At 43.7% G+C, this 21,233-nt stretch overlaps 1 protein-coding gene across 2 annotated transcripts in view; it reads right to left on the reverse strand.

Annotated features, from left to right (window-relative positions):
• SPATA7 (spermatogenesis associated 7) overlaps nt 1–21,233 on the reverse strand; it is a 90,278-nt gene that overhangs the window by 55,806 nt on the left and 13,239 nt on the right. The window contains exons 2-3 of one of the 2 annotated variants that reach the window (XM_084841184.1): nt 4,873–4,947; nt 435–530 (exon numbers count right to left, since the gene is read on the reverse strand). In XM_084841184.1, the coding sequence (XP_084697310.1) occupies nt 435–530; nt 4,873–4,947 (171 nt within the window). The remainder of the gene's footprint in view (nt 1–434; nt 531–4,872; nt 4,948–21,233) is intronic. The other variant, XM_084841192.1, reaches the window with a different exon arrangement.

The raw sequence follows: 21,233 nt of genomic DNA on the forward strand, positions 1-21,233 counted from the left end.
GACAAGACACACGAGAGAAGGGGAGTGGCGGGAAAAGGAAAAGAAGGGAGATCAGTTCTTCAAGGCCAGCACAAGGTGGATTAGCTATAAGCAGGCACTGAAATCCACTTTAGGCCAGGCTGATCATCCCTTGCTGGTTCCTGCTTGAATAGCTATTGATGGCACTTGTTCCTTTGACTGATGGATGGGACCAGAGCATTCTTTCCCTTTACTTCTGCTTATTTCTTGTGCTTTATTCTCACAACAGGCTGAGGGATGGTAGGTCAGGCTGAGGGATAGTGATTTAGCAAGCTTTGTGGCTGAGTGGGGATTTGAACCTGAGTCTCTGTGGTCCTAGTTTGACATTCTAACCACCACACCACACATGCTGGGAGTTCCAAAAACAAAAAAGGGCTCAAAATGGTTGTATAAAGCTCAAATATGTACATATTTACCTTTGGCTGAAAGGATTTTATTGTAATGGACAGCCATGTGATCCCTGATCAGGTACTGGTTACTTAGTCTGCGGGAAGAGGAGTCGATGCAGAAAGCTATAAAATTAAAGCACATTTGAGCATTATTAAAAAGGTGCCAATATTCTTCACCTGGTTATAGAAACAAGTACAAAGTTTAAAACAGGAAACATGGAGTGCAAAAGGGGCATTGAAAAAGCCATTAAGAGCAAAGTCAACCAGGAAGCTGCTCCACAAAAGTCCTTTGGAACAAATAAACATATGAATGGAACGAACGGTAGGGCTCTCGATGAACAATCATTCATTTTCAATGCCCAGGAGAGCTTCCCAGAGGTCTGCACCCAAGGAACCAGAGTGGTGCCCTAGTTCTGTCCTAATTGTTTCAATTTTGCTTTTTCATGGAGGCAACTTCATATGCAGGTTGAGTGTCTGCAAGCTGGCAACAGGATTTGGCAAGGCCAGTAACATTTATCTAATTATTTATTGCTTAAATATGTCTACACCCCAGCTTTCCACTTCAATGTAGAGGTGCCCAAGGCAACTTATGTAAAAAAATTAAAACAGTTAAAACACGAAAAGCAAGAGAGTCAAGGTAGTATGAGCTGTATCCCTGTGATGTTGTGAGAATGGAAAACAATGCTTGCACAACTTAATTAGTGCTTGCTAGGTCAATGTGAAAAAGCTGTGATTTGCTGCTGAATTTCGGCGCTGCTACCGACTTTCGGAGGCAAATCACCATTTTCATTAGCGCTAGCACTGGGGCGCACTTGAATACTATCCACTGAAAATAAAAGTAAAACCTAGGAGTTGGCAGCGTCATGAGAACATAAGAAGAGCCAGGCTGGATTAGACCAAAGGTCCATCTAGTCCAGCATTCTGTTCACACAGTGGCCAAACAGCTGTTGACGAAAGAGCCAAAAGCAGGACATGAGTGCAACAGCACCCTCCCACCCATGTTCCCCAGCAACTGGTGTACATAGGCTCACTGCCTCTGGTACTCTAGGTAGCACATAGCCATCAGGACCAGTAGCCATTGATAGCCTTCTCCTCCAGGAATTTGTCTAACCCCCTTTTAAAGCCATCCAAATTGGTGGCCATCACTACGTCCTGTGTTAGCAAATTCCATAGTTTAACTAGATGCTGTGTGAAGAAGTTCTTCCTTCTTCAAAAACAAAATCAAAAGTCAAACAAATCAATCAAACAAGAGCCTTAGTCCAAAACATGTTCAGGGAGGGAGCTGGAATGGATCTGTTCCAACATCTAGCTATGACAACAGAAAAGATCCTACAATGTGTTCCTGACAACCAAAGTTCAGATGGTGAAGGATGTGCAAGAGGTCCTCCCTAAACAGTCTAATACAGCCTTCTCCAACATGGTGCCCTCCAAATGTTTTGGACTTCATTTGCCTAGCTAGCATGGACAATGGTCAGGAATGCCGAGAACTATAGTCTAAAACATCTGGAGGGCACCATGTTGAGGAAGGCTGGTCTAACAGAATGGGCAGGCTCACATGGTAGGAGGTGGTCCTTTAGGTATCCTGGTCTTAGGCAGAGAATCCTTCCCAACATTAATGGTGCTTCCTATGAGGTACTTGTTTTACAACAGGAGGAGGTTATCTTGTAAGTCTCATCTAAACTGGGATGAAAGATGGTCTGGGAACACCAGAAGCTGTAGTATTATAGGCAGTATTGGTCTTGATCAGAAATCTGAATGGGAGGGCCACAGGAAGCCCCACAGAGCAATATATTTAAAACGTCTCATCTAAGGTAAGCTCCTGGTTTTAAAACAGTATGTTTAAATACATTAAAAGCTGTCTGGGGGCTCTGAGCTTTAATTAGCCAAATACTTCAACACATGTATTTCCTGTGATTAAACAGATTAGCTTAAATGGGGTGAAATTTCTTTCAGTGTCCTTAACCTAGCCTTCCTCAACCTGGTGACCTCCAAATGTGCTGGACTGTAACTCCCATCATTCCTAGCCAATGGCCATGCTGGCTGGGAATGATGGGAGTTGCAGTCCAACACATCTGGAGTGTACTAGGTTGGGGAAGGCTGCCTTAACATTTCTGGCATGAGGAAACTCTAGTTGCATTTACCAGGACCTCAGATTCCAAACAGTACGTGGACTTCTACTGGATAAACAGCTCTCCTTCATTCAGTTCTCCTTCATTCAGAGCCAGCAGCAGATCTGCTCTAACACCATCAGCACTTTGGCTTCCATCTCTGCACTTTCTCTTTTTGATTTGCTAACTCCATAAGGCCCCCTGTCTAGCCCTAAGCACATGGTAGCAGGGCACTGCAAATGTTTAAACTGGCATTCTGAGTACCTAAGCGGAATAAAATCAATACTCACATTAGAATGCAATCCCTTCAGTGATCAAGCCATGAACAAGCCAAGCACTAATCACTGAGCCATTTCAGTGATGCTTCTGAGATGTAAGTTTAACAGCCAAACAGCAAAACATATCCTTGCATATGAAACTAAGATGAGATCCTTAAAACAGTTACTCCAGAATAGCCCCATTATGAAGTCAATGTGACTATTTTGAAGTGGTTGGAGGACTGCAGCCTGAAGGCCCTGACAGCAGATTTCATGCCAAAGAGGAATGAAAGCACTGATCACCTAACTGTTGAGGCAACTAATTTGTTATTCATAAAACAAAGATGTGGATTCTAACTGGCAATCTCTCAAGCAAGGGTGCTCACTACTGGAGGCACTGTTGTATATCATTTATGTACATCTCTTGAACTAAACCAGCCTTCCCCAACCTGGTGGCCCTTCAGACATGTTGGACTGCAGCTTTCACCATTCCCAGCTGGCAGGGCCATTGGGAATGCTAGTAGTTACAGTCCAACACATCTGAAGGGCACCAGGCAGGAAGGCTGACCAAGACCAGCCATTTAAGACGGGAGTTTTAAAAAAATATTTAGTCAAGCTTTATCAACTATTTTCCACACTGAGATGTGTCTTTAATTGGTCAAAAACAGGACAATGAAAGGACTAAATTCTTTTAATCAGCTGATATTCTTGTACTGAATAATGTTCAGTTTTCAGCTTAGAGAGCAATCCCATGACCCCTATGCAGCGTCTCAGGGGCCAAAGGGTATTGGCTATCTACAGACTCAGAGGTGGAAATCTCCACTCAGTTTTCCCCCACCCACCCCTATTCAGCCCTCCCAGCTGCCACGGAAAGGTCTGCGGAGGCTCCTGAGAACGTAACAGATCATAAGAAGAGCTATGCTGGATCAGACCATCTAGACCAGCATTCTGTTTGTTTGTTTATTTATTTATTTATTTCTATACCGCCCAATAGCCGAAGCTCTCTGGGCGGTTCACAAAAACTAAAACCAAACAACACACAATAAAACAATTTAAAATATATAGAACATTAAAACCACAATATAACAATACAACCACAATAAAACCTAGCAGCAGTACAGGAGTTTAAAATACAGATTTAAAACAGCAAAGATAAAAATTTAGAAAGCTAAAATGCCTGGGAAAATAAAAAGGTCTTCACCTGGCGCCGAAAGGAGTACAATGTAGGCGCCAGGCGAACCTCACTAGGGAGCTTATTCCAGAGCCGGGGTGCCACAACAGAAAAAGCCCTCCTCCTAGTAGCCACCCGCCTCACTTCCTTTGGCAGGGGCTCACGGAGAAGGGCTGCTGCTGATGATCTTAAGGTCCAGGCAGGCACATATGGGAGGAGGCTATGTTCTGTTCACACAGTGGCCAACCAGCTGCCCAAAGGAAACCCACAAGCAGGACATGAGTGCAACAGCACCCTCCCGCTCATATTTCCCAGCAACTGGCATACATAGACATACTGCTTCTGATACTGGAGGTAGCATATAGCCAGCAGGGCTAGTGGGCATTGATAGCTTTATCCTCCATGAATTTGTCCAATCTCCTTTAAAGCCGTCCAAAGTGGTAGCCATCACTACATCTTGTGGTAACGGATTCCATAGTTTAACTTGGGATGAGGACGGCAAGGGAATGTGAGTGGGGCAGGCACATGCCGTGGATCCACTGGATCCAAAGGCCTGTCAGCCCCAGTCCCTGTCCCCAGCGCATGACTCAACTAGACAGGCTCAAAGGCCCATCTAGTGAGAAAAACAAAGCTAGAGAATGGCAGAGAGGTGAAAAAAGCCTCTGTCGTTCTTTCCGCCTTGCTGGCAACAGCCTGGCAGGGTGTTAGGATTCTCAGAAGCCTCCAACATTGGAGGCTTCTGTCATTTGGGCAGCATCCTGTAGAATTGTGCCCTTAATATACTGGTCAACCAAAAAGGTTGATAACATTATTATTAAAATCTTAATTGACCGTTTAAATATTTTTTCCCCATTGACATCACAATAAACATTTTATGCAAACCTTAAAAAAAAAATCTTGTTCTTTACCACATCATGTAAATTACCTACCATTACTTTTGGTACTTAAATGTCCTTTGAATGGGCTTGCTGGTCCATACCTAGGAATGGTTTGATAGTCAATCACTAAAATAAAAGAGTTAGAAAAAATACACATTTCAGCAAATGGAATAAAATCATCAAACTATATGAGAGGTGACCTTAATTTAATGTTAGTACATCAACAGGACAAAGAACAGAATCTCTGCTAAATCACCGATTTAAAAGCTTATGCCAGAATAAATTTGTTAGTCTTTAAGGTGCCACAAGACTCTTTATAAGTTTTGCCGTTTCCCCTCTGGAAACTGGTTTAAATCAATTCACTTTGTGCCCAAACCCATATATTAAAAGGTTTCAGTGGTCTCAGGTATTGGACTGTAAATGGAAGAAAATAAAGACACATAACTTTTCCTTTCATTCTGAAATTAACATACAGTGATTATTCCTCTTCCCATAATTAAAGCAACTTTACTATGACTTTTAGGGAGCAATCCTATGGCCACTGGACAGTGGCTAGACGGCCATAGGATATCGTGTTATCCAGGAACTGACCTCAGAGCCCGCACTCTGAGGTCGGTTCCCAGAGAACTGACCTCCCTCCACTTCCGCGGTGCCTCGGAGGCAGTGCAGAACAGCCCCGTCCTCTACGCTCGCAAGAGAAGCTTGGAGTGGCCAACAAGGGTCACGGCTGGAGGCGTTCCGGGGCGGGGAGGGTGGAAATGCCTGTACGACACATCCTATGTGTTGTACAGTAGGCTCCTTCCCTGCTCTATACTCCCGCAGCTGTGTAGCCGAAAAGGCAGGGCAGGAGGAGTGCAGAGGGAATGATCCCCTCCGTGCTTCTCCTGCCCTGCTTTGGATAGGCGGTCGCCTCCAAGTTCGGAGGTGGCCGCCTCTCTGGATAGGATTGCACCCTTAAGTTATTTAGGACCACGGTTTGGAGCTGACGTAGAAAAGGAGCAATGGACATATTCACTGGGAGGTGTAACTTGATTTTCTTAGCAACAAAACTGAGTCCTGGGAAAATATCATATCCCAGTTACAGAAGTCCTATCTTGAGTCACAAGATGAGTTAACAACTGCATGTTTGGGGGATTTGGGGGGAGTGGCTGGGTTTGTATCAAAACATGAAGTCTGGAAAGGTCTGAAGACACCTGATGAACCTTGGGTTTGCATGCTTCATTCTCCCATTGCATTCTCTCTCAGACTTCTGATTTCATATTATATCCAAATGGCCCAAAACCTCATTCAGAAAAATCAGAAGTGAGAGAGGGTGTAAGGGGAGGGAGGGGGAGTGGATGAGCACAAAGCATAGTTTGGCATTATATCCAAACCAGGCCGACATGGCAGCTAGACCAAAATCATAAGAACAGAGCAAGAGACGTAAGAGTCTTGGGGCTCAATATGTAATAAAAAGGACAAGTAAAACCTGCAACAAAATATTGCAATGTATCCTCCCTCCTAAAGGAGTACTCCTATTCAGGGCTCCAGCCAACGATTCCCACCAGCAGTGCACTGCATCCCCTGTGCTGTTTTTCTTTTCCAGCTATCATTCTACTTTCCATGGATATTGAGCATGCCAAATCTTCAATGGCTTGCTTTGGGCGGTGGGGGGGAGGGGTCACCCCTTTAGGGTTTTTAAATTATTATTTGTACTTCTGCAAATGTTGCCAATACATATATGTCTTGTTTCTCAGTGGCCCCATTTTGCAATCCTGGTGGCGTTCACCACCTAAGTTGGCTATTAGAAGGAGTCATGTAAAATACCAAGCAGATTAATTTTTTGTCTGGATGGAGTGGGATCCTGTTATATGATCTTTGAGCTAGATACTTTCAATGTTAAAGTTTTGTCGGGAAGAATTGCTTTCTCTTTAAAGCTGAAGTTGTGTTAAAGCAATATTTCCTCACAGTCCATGTGATGTCTTCATAAGTACTTAGAAGGTGAGATATTCCATTATGGGAGCTCTTTCACATGCTTTTACTGTTCTCAAAATGTATGCAGATTCCATTTTGCATAAACAAAGCCAAAACCAAAGAGGCTATAGAAAGCTTCCATCTATTCCCTAGGAACTTTCAACCCAGGCTTTAAGGAATTACTGCACCTATTAGTCTCTAACCATTTATCCATTAGGCTAGCGTTATGGAGGCAACTACTCTGATGTCAAGAAGTGATAATTTGCACCTCCAAATGAACCACTCCACACACTGCAACAAGTACTAATGTATAGATGAATTCTACTATAGTAGAATTCAATAATTTATTTATTACTTATTTATTTTATTTACAATATTTGTTATACCACTCCACATCCAAAAGATTTCAGAGCAGTGAACAGCGGAGAGGATAAAATTATAAGAACACCGTGTTACTATTTTTAGTAACACCATAAGTACTGTTTTAAAAAAGAAACAGAGTTCTGATAAAACCATGGCTGGCCACTCAAAGAAGGCTTCCTGAAATAACAATGTTTTCACGAGGTGCTGGAAGCAACACAGCACTGGCAGCTGCCTGACCTCCGAAGGCAGAGAATTCCATAGGAAAGGGCCAACCACACTGAAGGCTCTTCTCCTGGTGGACTCCAATCAGTTCCAATTGGAACCACCAGAAACATGCCTTCTGATAACCTCATTGGCCAAACAGGTTGGTAAGGGAGAAGGTGCTCTCTCAGGTATTCTGGTCCCAAGTTGTTTAGGGCTTTGCACACTAGTACTAGAACCTTAAACCTGGCCCGGTAGCAAATAGACAGTAGTGCAGTTCCCTCAGCACAGGAGTTGCATGCTGAAAAGGGCAGCTCCCGACAACAGCCGAGCTGCTGCATTCTGCACTAGCTCCAGCTTCCAGAGCAGCCTTAAGGGCAGCCCCACATAGAGTGCATTGCAGTAATCCAGTCTGGAGGTTCCTAATGCCTGTGCCACCATGGTCAAGCTATCCCTGTCCAGGAGAGGCCGTAGCTGATGAACCAGCTGAAGCTAATAAAAGGGCCACTTGGGCCTCCAGCGATAGCAATGGATCTAGAAGTACCCCCAGACTACAAACCTGATCTTTCAGAGGGAGTGAAACCACATCCAGAACAGGCAATGAGCCTAACTTTCAGACTCAGGAACCACTCACCCACAGGGCTTCCATCTTGTCAGGGTTCAGCTTCAGTTTTTTGGCCCTCATTCAGATGTCACAGGGAGACAGAGCTGTGTGTCATTAGCATACTGATAGCATTTGGCTCCAAATCCCCTAATGACCGCTCCCAATGGTTTCATATAGATTTTAAACAACACTGGAGACAAGATGGTACCCTGCGGGACCCCACAGCTCAATTGCCAAGGGGCAGAGGAATAATCACCCAATGTTACTTTCTGAAATCGGCTCCATAGGTAGGACCAGAAGCACTGTAACACAGTGCCTCCAATACCCATCCCACAGAGTCGATCCAGAAGTATACCATGGCCAATAGTATCAAAAGCCCAGGAGAGGTCAAGAAGAATTAAAAAGGGGGCAGTCCCCTTGTCCCTCTCGGTAAAGGTCAGCCATCAGGGTGACCAAGGCAGATTCAGTCCCATAACCAGATTGAAACCCAGACTGGAATGGTTCTAGATAACCAGTATCTTTCAAGAGTGCCTGCAGTTGCTCCACCACAACCGTGGTGTATACTATTTGCTCTTATCAGAGAAATATTACATATCAAATCTATTCACCTGACAGGCATGCATCTCCATTTTAGATTGTCCTCCTGTTGTCATTTAAGTGGGCAGTTAAGGATTTTTTTTGTCCCATCAGACTTTTAATGTGTTTAAATTTTTATCTAGCTTTGGTTTTCTTTATCTGTTTCAATTTGGCATTAAATGCTTTTTTAAATTGTATTGATATTTTATTGTTGTAAACCACCTTGGGGGCTTGTGAAACAAGCCAATAGTCCAACCCTGTTTCTTTAAGAATTCTTACATCTGGAGTTACACATCTAATCTCCCAGTGAACCCACTGCCAAGGTAAGATCTGCAGTTCACTTACATGCTCCACACACACCACATTTGCCTTTTCCCTAACTTTTTCCTTTCCAATCTCCATTTTCCAGGCAGAGTCATTCACAAAAGCTGCAGAAGGGAATCAGCTCTGCCCCAGAAAGCTTCATGCTCAAGCTCCACACCTTCTCTCTCAGTGCAGAGCCAAGTGTGACAACCCCCAGCCTTTCTACACAAAGTTAAGAGTTTCCTGAGTTTTGCTGACATGCTCCACACAGTCCACATACCTCTTTCTTGTGTTCTCTTCAAACCCTTTTTTCTAGCCCAAGTCTTGTTGATAACCTTCACCTGAAAGACTGGACAAGCTACACTGCTGAAAGCTCTGTGGGCACAGTTCTTCTAGGACTGGTGAATGGAGGTCAGGGTTGGCTGTAAGGGGAGGAGGAGGCCACACATCTTTTCTCCCAGTGCAGAGCCAGCTGTGATGCACAGCAAGGCAGTGATCCATGAAGGGGATGTGCTCGCTGCTCATGTTTAAAGCTACTTGGTTACCTATGGGGAGCTAGAAGCCTTGGTTACTTATGTGGAGCACTTGCCTCCTGAAGAATACAACAAGTCTGAATTCCCCCGGGGTTCAGACTACGGCAGGGATCCCCAACCATTTTGAGTTGGTGGACACATTTGAAATTTCGAGGAAGTGTTGTGGGTGCTCTCAGAAAATGGCTGCTGTGAGGGGACTTCATAAAATGGCTACCATGGTATGCATGGCCAGTCACAAATAACTCATTTCTCAGAAGGAAAACTGGTGAGATTTTTTTTTTTTTAAGTAACATGCTGAAGAACCACAGTACAAGGCAGAGGTAAGTTCTGAGCTCCAAAACTACTCTTCAGAACCCAAATACAGATAGCACTGGAGGGCAGCTCTCCAATTTGCATCATACCAGGCTCCCAGTTTTAAAAAAAACTATAATTAAATATATATATATATATATATATATATATATATATATATATATAAAAATAAATAAAATAATCAGGAGGGGCAGGTAGCCTGGTGTGTGTGAGCACATTGGTGCCCACAGGCACCATGTTGGGAGACCTCATAACTATAGTAAAATCATGTGGGTGGTAGCAGCTGTTGATTAATTAGGAAGGAAGCACCTCTTAGCCTGTCCTATCTTGCAAGGACAGTGGGAGCAGGTATCCTTTTGTCACAGGACTCTTTTTAGTGCTCAAAGGTGACATAGAAATGTTTTAGAAATAAATTAGTCCCAGGTTTCTGGCTCGCATGATTACTTCTCTAGTTTAAGTCCACCTTCTATTCTGAATTCTCTAATTTCCTTAAGGCAGGGGTGGGCAGACTTCAGGCTTATGGGACCTACTTTGGTTTTTATTACTGGAATCCCAAGATCCACCAAAAACAGCCTTGTGCATAAGACATACATTTAGAATTAAAGAATATCGAGTCCAAGAATTTGTTCTGAGTATCAGAACACAGCCCTTCCACACAAAACCCTACTCCTAGTTAACCCAACCCCCACTGCCCACACACAAACTTTCTTCATTTCAGCAGTGTAATTTAGGGAGGGAGGGAGTCATTTTGTTGTTCCTATTGTTTAACAATTGGGATTCAGAACTCCTAGGTGATCTACTGCAAAACATCCAGTGAACTAACAGTGGATCTTGATCTACCTTCTTCCCATACCTGCCTTAGGGCAGGCGGAGTGCCATTATTAAGACATTTCTTGCCTTTCTAGTTTTCAGAGCATACATCATTTACTCCTTTCCAATAATTCATCTACTGACTCCCTCAGCAAAACATACCCAGATCCTGTCACTCAGAGAATCAACCCTGAATGCAACACTCCTAAAAAGGATTGGTATATATGAAGTGGTTCTTCCAAACTCATCTATGGGAAAGTGGCTCAGATGCTTTTCTGCAGTATACATGTCGTATCGTTTTGTGTGTTTTGCATGAACAAGAGCAAATGTGTACCTTGGTATAAAAGAGGTGAAATCAGCAATCAAGGCAAAAACAAAAACAAACAAAACACCACTCTAGATAATAATTTAACGCTGGCTTTCAACATTTTAAAGCAGCCTTTCAGATGGACATGTAAGCATTTTGCCATTCTGAAAGCAGCTTCACACTTTAGCATTCTCATCTGCAGGAAAGCTTAAATTTTTGACAGGTGGGCTTCACCACTGGCACCATCACAACTTTGCACTAAAGTAATGCTGCTTTATCTCTCGTTCACTTTCAGGCTTAACCATGGTTAGCATTATGTCTGAATGGGAGTGCTTGCGAATCACATGAGGGGAGAACGGGGATGCCATTCCACCAAGCCCTGCAGAAAGACCTCCTCCATGAAGGCTCTTCCTCCTTCCTACCAGCAGTCATTCCAACAGGCTGAGCTGAGGGAGATGACAGGCGGAAGTGGGGCCATTCCACCAGTTCTGCTGAAAGAATTATTTTCTCCCCTCTCCCCTCCGCAGTCCTTTTTCTTTGTGTGCCAAGTCTTTTTAGATTGTAAGCCTGTGGGCAGGGACTGTCTTGTTTAATTGATTATATGTAAGCAGCTCTCAGAGCCTTTTGGGCTGAAGAGCAGCATAAAAATATTTCCAAATAAATCAAAATACTTCAAAAAATCCCTGGCCCCACCACCCTCAATGAGCTGGGGAGTCTACAATTTAGAACCTGGCACAAGCAATGTTCTAAATCATGTGGGGAGCTTACATAAGTACAGGAGACTCCCTGCTGCAGACATTTGCTCTCCACTTCATGGAAGGTGGTGGGGCTGAGTGATGGAGGCACTGGGGGCGGGGGAGGGCAGTACTATTCAGCGCATTCCTGGTCTCTCCCTTGTTGTATGAGGAGAAGAAGGCCAGAACAGGGAATAAGATCAGCTCCAAACAGCATGATTAGAACCAGGTTCACCAGCTATGACACAGTGCAGATCTAAGACTGCCTGACTGCAAAACCGTGCCCAATTGCTAAACCACAGATCACACCAAATCATGGCCAGAATTGGAATTGCAAACTAGTATGGGCTAATTAGGGGCCGCGGTGGCTTAGTGGTTAAGACGCTGAACTGCAGACTGGAAGGTCGGCAGGACAGCAGTTCGAGACCCGAGTGCTGCATGACGGAGTGAGCTCCCGTCTTCAGTCCCAGCTTCTGCCAACCTAGCAGTTCAAAAGCAAGAAATTGCAAGTAGATAAATAGGTACCGCTTCGGCGGGAAAGGTAACAGCGTTCCATGCACCTCGGTGTTCAGTCATGCCGGCCACATGACCACGGAAGGGTCTTCGGACAGCGCTGGCTCTTTGGCTTAGAAATGGAGATGAGCACCACACCCCAGAGTCGGACACGACTGGTTGGGGACACCTTTACCTTTATGGGCTAATTACAGTTAACACTGATGCTAATTATAGTAACACCAATGCTAACCATAGTCATTTCCAAAACTAAGGGGAGGGGAGAATCTGGGACTCAGAGCTCAACTTGCTGTATGGGACAGCACACCCCTTGAAGTTTCAGGTTTGCAGCTTGTGTGTACTCCTACACCTGGCTTTGTTCCTGCATGTCCAGGTGGCAACTGTGACCAGGAGTTCCTTTGCCCAGCTTCAGCTGGTGCACCAGCTGAATCTACTCCTAGATCTGACTGTGGTGACATATGCCTTAGTTAAGTTACTCAGTGCAGTGCATTCTACATGGGACTGTATTTGAAGAATATTTGGAAAGTGCAGCATGCAGCTTGCCTTCGTAACTGGCTTCTGGTGCATTTCTCAGCCCTACAGCCCTAAGAGGACCAGGGAATCTAAAGAACTGCCTTCTCCATATGAACTTGCTTGCTCATTAAAACCTGCTGCCAAGGTTGTCTTCTATATTCCTTTAGCATCTTTGATGGGGATGGGGGTGAGAGCCTTCTGTGGCCATACCTAAGCTGTGGGTAGCATTTCTACCTTGCCCCTCCCGGATGGTCTGCTGTGGCATCACAAAGACCTTTTTGTTCCAACAGTCATTTGCAGCTGTTGCTCCCTAGAACATTTGTGAATTTTCACCGGCTGTCTTTGACTCTTAATTGCTATGGGTTTTTTTTAGTACATTGGTTCTTGATTAAGCCACCTTGAGTGTTGTTGTTTTTAAAAGAAAGGCAAGGTATAAATGCTTTCAATAAATAAATACCTGCACAAGGAAGAAGGATGCAAACCTGTAGTGTTCTTCCCCTTGCCAAACTGGGCTTATGTTTTGAGCGCATGATTCACAAACATACTGATGCAGATATAATGCTAGTCATAGATCCAAAAATGAAAGGAAAGTGGGAATTAGCAAAGGGGGAGAATGAAGGAGATGGGAGGAGAATATGATCTACTACATTTTCAAAGATCAACTAATGTAGAGTGTTATTCAGTACTGGTAATTACTGATACCATGCTAGAAACTTATCTACGTACAGTTTTCTACATAAAAAAGAAAAAAAAATCACTTCTGTGAAACATTCCCGCCTCCATAACATTAAGATGAGTAGTACTTCACATATGCCCCATAAAAAATAGATCATGGATTCTATGGCAAAAAGGATAGGTTCTGAAGGTTGCCTCCTTCAAATTTTTTTGCTTAGCTGTGATATAGAAATACAAAATATGGACCTGCAAAGGCAGATATGTAGTATGAGATCACCTCTCCCTTATCCCTCTACTCTACTCCCTCATTTGCCAAACTGAAAATAACAGATCTCATTTTCTTTACAAACTGGACACTGAATGTGCCCGCTGTCTGCAGTTCTGGATTTCTAAAAAGCTATGGAAAAAGTAATAAGTAAACTTTGGAAAATGCTGGTGTCGATCAGGTAAATGAAATACCTTTTCCTGAGACTACATTCAGATGATAAGGAGTACCTGACATATGCAAAATAGGGACTGTGCTGATCCACATAAGTAAAAAAGGAAGACTTGGAGTGGGGAGAAGGGGATTAGTCGGGGGCAACATGATTCACTAGTTGCAATCGAGGACTGTGCTAAAACCTATACAACTTTGAACCTGTGGGGTACTGCTCTGTCCATGTCTGATTTCATAGTAAATTACAAAGAAGGTGCAATTGGGCTGCACCCTACATGTCAACCCACTGAAAAAAGGAAAAAAATATTTTCAGTGCAATGGCTGTCTTCCATGTATTATGAAGTCGTTTCTTAAGAACATAAGAAGATCCATGTTCAGACCAAGGGTCCATCTCGTCCAGCATTCTATTCACACAATGGCTGACCAGCTGTCCAGAGGAAACCCACAAGCAGGACATGAGTACAACAGCACCCTCCCACCCATGTTCCCCAGCAACTGGTGTATATAAGCATACTACTGCTGATACTGGAAGTGGCACAGAGCCAAGGACTAGTAGCCATTGATAGCCTTCTCCTTCAGGAATTTGTCTAACACCCTTTTGGTGGCCATCACTACATCTTGTGGTAGTGAATTCCATAGTCTGACTACTCTCTGTGTGAAGAAGTATTTTATCTGTCCTGAATCTCCCACCAATCAGCTTCATGGGATGACCCTGGGTGCTAGTATTATAGAGAGGGAGAAAAATATCTCCCTATCCGACTTCTCCACACCATGTATAATTTTGTACACCTTTATTATGTCTGCCATTTCTCACCTTTTCTCTAAGCCTAACCAATCCTAGCTGTTGTAACCTTCCTTCACAGGGGAGATGTTCCAGCGCCTTGATCATTTTAGTTGCCCTTTTCTGCACTTTTCCCAGCTCTACAATACCTTTTTTTTAGGTGTGGTGACCAGAACTGTACACAGTACTCTAAGTGTGGTCACACCATAGTTTTATATAAGAGCAGGATCATATTTAAAGTAACAATAATACTGTCTTTGAAATAAAATCCTGCTGTTCTCACAATTTACCTATGCATAGTTAATCTTGAATGGGAAAAGCTGGAATGCTAATGGGGGCAGGGGAAGGGAAGTGTTTTTAATTATGGTGGGTATCAGTTTCTGCCATGTGTGCTGTGGAAAATCTTTATAATCCATTAAATAGATAAAGGCTACTAATGCATTCATCATGGAGGACTACATATTCTCTCCTTTTTCTAAAGCAACAAATTGATGTACAGTATGAACTAAAAGGTAAGCCGTTGCATTAAAGCTCTAAAAATTAATTAAATTCTCATTGTCCTCTTATTTATTATTGATTTCTGATGGATTGTTAAAACAGCTGAGCTTTCAAAATGTTCACAATTTTTATTTCTTGCTTTACTAGGAGTATGAGCTGTGGCTCCCTAATGTATCTGAGGTAATTTCGAGAAGAAGTACAAATTTCTCATTCCATCTATTCAACAATTAGTTCAGCAGGTAGAAAGCTTACCCATTCAACTCTTTTTGAGTCTGTGCAATGCTAGTAATACCATGCTGACTGATAGTGTTAGGACAGTGGATCGACCCTCCATTTGTATAGGGTTCTTCTTTTCTGTCTCACTTAGGCACTTTTGTATGCTGTAGATCAGTCTTCCCCAGCCCGGTGCCCTGCAGATGTGTTAGGCTACAACCCCCATTATAACAGTGGACATCTGGAGGGCACCATGTTGGTGAAGGCTGTTGTAGGCCATATCTCCAAGGGTCCTACAACTCCCAACACGCCCCAGCCACCCTTGCTGCCTGGGGGATGCTGAGAGTAACAGAACTTTTTTCTGTCTAAACATGCATAGGATTGTGCTCTTAATCATTTATATCCTTAATCAATGACATTTTTAATCACGGCCATCCTTGACATTGTGCCCTTAATCACTGACATCCTTCTTCCAAAGAGCTCAGGATGTCTATACACTTGGTTATTAAGTTTTTACCCTCACAACAACCCTCTGAGGTAAGAGAGTGACTTGCACAAGGCCACCCCACTGAGCTTCAGAGCTAATACATCTCTGAATGCAGGTCTCTCTGGTACAATGCTAACACAGTTCCCACAATGCCACATACCTTAATCATATTTGGACAAGAATGACCAGTGTCAGTTCACCCATCTTGTCTTGGCTGGACTTGCTGAGGCTCAAACCATTTTTGCTCAATGGAACCATACAACTGCCGAGTTTTTTTAAAAAATCTGCTTTAATAGTGTGCTGAATGTGCTACGCCAGGGGGAAAAAAATCAGTTTAATACCTAGAAGAGTTCAATAGGCATCAACAGAGTCTTGTTTAGTTCAAGCTGGGTGACCAGCCAGATGGGCGATTAATAAATTTAGTAAATAAATAATAAGTAAATAAAAAAGCTCTGAATCAAAGGCTTAACTTTAAGCACTTGAGTAGTTAGAAACATAGAGCTGGTAAAGACAAAAAAGATAATCTGGTAGTCCATTGCCCTGGAGATGGATGTATTAGCATCAATTAAATGAGTTTGCCAAAGGTAATGGAGGAAACCCTTGTACCTCAGCACAGACAGGTGCTCTGCTGAAGAAGGGTACAATTAATTATGCATGTGGGCAGTCTGACCCTCGGAGAGCTAAATTAGTGCAAGCCCCAATGGCACATATTCTGTGATGGAAGTTACTCATGAAGTTACTTCTCAACAGAGGTTACTTTTCTGTTCTTTCACTCTTTCATTTAGTGGGGGACTATTTTGGCAACATTTTCTAAAAGTGAAATGCACAGGCTAGTTTTGTGTTCCTGAGTCCCTGCGGAATTGGGCTCTAGCAGCTGGGAAGACTTGGCCTGAGCAGAGTTAGCAGGCAAGTATAGAGCTGACAGCATAGGCTAGGAGCCAACCCAAAGTCTCCATCCATAAGACTGAGGGCACAACAGGAGACTGCTGGACTGAACAGGCCATGAAGCAAGTATGGGAAACAGAGAGGAGGAACACAAATAGATCAAGGAACAGCCTAATAAGTTCAATGGGGAAACCTAGTGCTAGAGATGTATGGTTTCCAGAAAATTTTGAACTGGAAAATTTGGGGGGAAAACTTTTCCTATTTAATTTGCATAGGGAACAGTTCCCAGAAACTGAAGATTTTCCAATGCAAATCATCCTATGCAAATTACTTGTATTTAGTAAACAACAAAGCTAAAAAAAAAACCCCTGAATTAATTTTTTTGTCCCAATACACCACAAGTATCTGACCTGAAATATGTGAGGGGAAAAAATTAAAGAACATCTAATGTGATTTAAATTTTATAATGCATAGATTTTTTAAATGAAATACTTGTAAACATTTAAAGATAATAGCATGTACTTCCTTTACGTTGTTTAAATTTAAGGAAAAGAACTGTGCATAATATGCTGACAACCACTCATAGAATCATAGAATAGTAGGGTTGGAAGGGCCCTATGAGGCTATCAAGTCCAACCCCCTGCTCAATGCAGGAATCCAAGTCAGAGCATCCCTGACAGACGGCTGTCCAGCCTCATCTTGAATGCCTCCAGTGTGGGAGAGCCCACCACCTCCCTAGGTAATGGGTTCCATTGTCGTATTGCTCCAACAGTCAGGACGTTTTTCCTGATGTTCAGCCGGAATCTGGCTTCCTGTAACTTCAGCCCATTATTCCGTGTCCTGCACTCTGGGATGATCGAGAAGAGATCCTGGCCTTCCTCTCTGTGACAACCTTTCAAGTACTTGAAGAGTGCTATCATATCTCCCCTCAGTCTTCTCTTCTCAAGGCTAAACACGCCCAGTTCTTTCAGTCTCTCTTAATAGGGCTTTGTTTCCAGTCCTCTGATCATCTTTGTTGCCCTCCTCTGAACCCTCTCCAGTTTGTCTGCATCCTTCTTCAAGTGTGGTGCCCAGAACTGGACACAGTACTCCAGATGAGGCCTAACCAGTGCTGAGTTGAGGGGAACTAGTACTTCCCAAGATTTGGAAGCTATGCTTCTATGAATGCAGCCCAAAAGAGCATTGGCCTTTTTTGCAGCCACATCACACTGTTGGCTCATATTCAGCTTGTGATCGACAACAATTCCAGGATCCTTCTCACTTGTAGTGTTGTTGAGCCAAGTATCCCCCATCTTGAAACTGTGCATTTGGTTTCTTTTTCCTAGGTGCAGAACTTGGCATTTCTCCCTATTAAATGTCATTCTGTTGTTTTCTGCCCAGCGCTCCAGTCTATCCAGATCACTTTGAATTTTGTTTCTGTCTTCCAAAGTATTAGCTATCCTGCCCAAGTTTGTGTCATCTACAAATGTGATCAGCATTCCCTGCACCTCCTCCTCTAAGTCATTAATACAAATGTTGAAGAGCACTGGGCCCAGGACTGAGCCCTGCGGTACCCCACTCGTTACCTCTCCCCAGTTTGAGAAGGTCCCATTGATAAGAACTCTTTGAGTCCGATTCTGTAGCCAACTGTGGATCCACCGGATCGTTGTTTCATCTAGCCCACTTTGAGCTAGTTTGCTCATCAGGATATCATGGGGCACTCTGTCAAAAGCTTTGCTGAAGTCGAGGTATATGATGTCTACAGCATTCCCACGGTCCACAAGGGAGGTGAGTTGATCATAAAATGAGATTAGTCTGGCAGGACTTGTTCTTGACAAATCCATGTTGGCCTCGAGTCATCACTGCATTGTTTTCAAGGTGCTTCCAGATGGATTGCTTTATCATGTGCTCCAGAATTTTCCCAGGGATTGATGTCAGACTGACTGGTCTGCAGTTCCCAGGTTCCTCCTTTTTACCCTTTTTGAAGATAGGGACCACATTAGCCCTCCTCCAGTCATCTGGCACTTCACCTGTCCTCCATGATTTCTCAAAGAGAATAGACAGCAGTTCTGAGAGTTCTTTTGCCAGTTCCTTTATTACTCTAGGATGCAGTTCATCTGGCCCTGGAGATTTGAACTCATTCAAAGTAATTAGGTGTTCCTTGACCATAAGCCTACGTCCATTGTTACCCCCAACTTTACATCTCCCTTCCCCGTACGATTCAGTTTAAAGCCCTCCTGATGAAGTTCATGCTGTGGCCAAACACATGCTTCCCAGCCTTTGTGAGGTGCAACCTGTCCCTTGCCAACAGCCCATCTTCCAGGAAGTATAGCCCGTGGTCCCAGAATCCAAATCTCTCTCGTCGGCACCACCTTCATGGCCAGTCATTCACCTGGAGTATTTTTCGTTCCCTTTCTATCCCTCTTCTAACTACTGGAAGGATGGATGAGGAAACTATCTGGGCCCCAAAGTTCTTGAGTTTCCTTCCCAAAGCTTCAAAGTCTGACGTGATCTCTTTGTAGCTCTGCTTGGCGGTATCATTTGTTCCCACATGGATGAGAAGAGATACCTGTCAGTGGGCTTTATGAGTGCAGGCAACTTTTCAGTCACGTCTCTAATCCATCCTCCTGGCAGACAACATACCTGGCGAGTCCACGGGTCTTCGGGACATACTTGGGTCTCGATCCCATGCAGCAAGGAGTCTCCCACTACTACCACTCTTCTCTTCTTCTTGTTGTAGGCCTGGGTTTCATCACCTCTGTCTTGACTGACCTTCAGCCTCTTGCTCATCTACAACTTTGAAACTGTCAAGCTTGCCTAATATTGTATTTGCAATTGGCATCCATTCATTGTTACTAATGAACTTATGAAATGGAAAAATGTCCACAGAAAAATAAAGCCCTGGAAAAAATTCCATTTTGAAAACGTTTCCACCTTACATCACTGCCTAGTCCCCGCTCCAGGTGGAGAGACCACAACAGGCATTCAAGTGATATGGCATGAAGTGGCGTGGGACTGGCTCTCTTTGATCACCTGACTGCAAAGCTGAGGAGGGTTGTGCACAGCGGTGTCCTTTGCCTAGTCTATAAATGCCTGCAGTTCTCTCTACAAGCTTCGGTGGTATACAGAGTAGCGAACTGGTGACTTCCAGTTCAAGTACCTGCCATTTTGTTTTAAAAGCTATTTTAAGCATAGAGTGGAAACAATCAATATCCAAGTAGTCTAGCCTTCTGTTGCAAGATATGGCCATCTATCTACGAAGCTCCCCATTCCTCCAGTCAATCTACGCAGCCACAACATGACACAAACAGACAACAGGTTTGCTCAACCAGAAAGCATATATGTAGATCAAATCATCTGTACGTAAGTCACACAAGAAAGACAAGTCAGAGGCCGGACAAGAAGGCAAAATACAAGTGGACAAACAGAACAAACAAAACTAATTCAAATTCCTTCCTGAGCCAACTACGGTGATCAGTTATTGGAGCATGAACAACAGATCCCCAACAAGGTGAAGGAGTAAAAAGCAGGAGCCCCTGATCCTTGTAGTTACATGGCAACGACCAGAATTCTCTCGAATACAAAGGCTTGATTTGGACAGAGCCCGATCTGGAGCAATGGGGAAAACTATATTGGCAGATATGCACATATCACCAAGTTTCACTGGCCTCGTTGACAATGGGATACACCATGTTGTTCACAAACATGCAAAAGAAAAGCTATTGGATGTGCTGTGATGGGGAGATGAAACAGATGCTTAGCCATTATTATGAACCTGGGAGCCACCACAATTTAGTTAAAAATAGAATTTAGAAGGAGAGCCTTGAAACTGGGGCTTAGAATTCCCAGTAAGATCCAGAAATTATATGTCCAGCTTGAGGCCTTTGGCAGCCACCTCCCAGTGCTCTCTGCTTGACTATCACCACCATTTGAGTCAGAACTGACAACTCAAGAATGGGTCACAGTCCCTTGCAAGGCCAACAGAATGGTTGGATGGAGCTGGCAAGTTGTGCTGCGTTATGTGTGGAACCCAGGTCTGGACTTCAATGGAACACTTTACCAGGGGGTAAAGCTTTCTCTCTAGGTATACTAGGCAAATGGATCTCTCTCTGGATAAATGTGACAACAAGGTGGTTCAGGAGAAAAGGAGGCTCTGGCCCTGGAAACATGGGATAGGCGTCAGAGTGGAGCAGAGAATCGTGCTAGGAAAGAGACACAAGGGACAATATCAAATCCAGCCAGATGGGTTATTCTCAGAGCTGAGACACACCAATGAGAGGGACACCCAAGCAGAAAGAATGAACAACTGCTGCCTGAACTCCAAGGCAGTTATAGGGTTTCAAATAAAGGGTATAAAGAACTCAGCAGCTCAGGGGATGGACTGGACTTTGTTTTAACCCAAGATGGGTTAAAACAAAGGGAACAATAGTTTGGCTCTGGCAAATGAACAGAGAGCTCAGGGAGGTTCCTTGCCCCTTGATTAATTAACAGCGATACAGGTCCATGGTAGCACAGCGCTCAAAACGAAAAGTAGTGCTTGAGCTTCAGGTGGGAATGCTCCAGGACTAGCGATTTTTTATGCCAAGGTTCTGGACTGAACAAATTCAAAGGTACCCCCATGGGTCTGTTGGCTGAGTGATAGAATGGCATATGCATAGTTTCCATAGTTTCAGGGAGTAACAAATTTAATTGAGGAGGAAGCACATACACACAGTGGCTCCTGTGCCTCTGTGGCA

The sequence above is a fragment of the Heloderma suspectum genome, chromosome 1 (assembly GCF_057233095.1).
Source record: "Heloderma suspectum isolate Gila_16-S chromosome 1, 16-S_ref, whole genome shotgun sequence".
In the NCBI taxonomy this organism is placed as follows: domain Eukaryota; kingdom Metazoa; phylum Chordata; class Lepidosauria; order Squamata; family Helodermatidae; genus Heloderma; species Heloderma suspectum.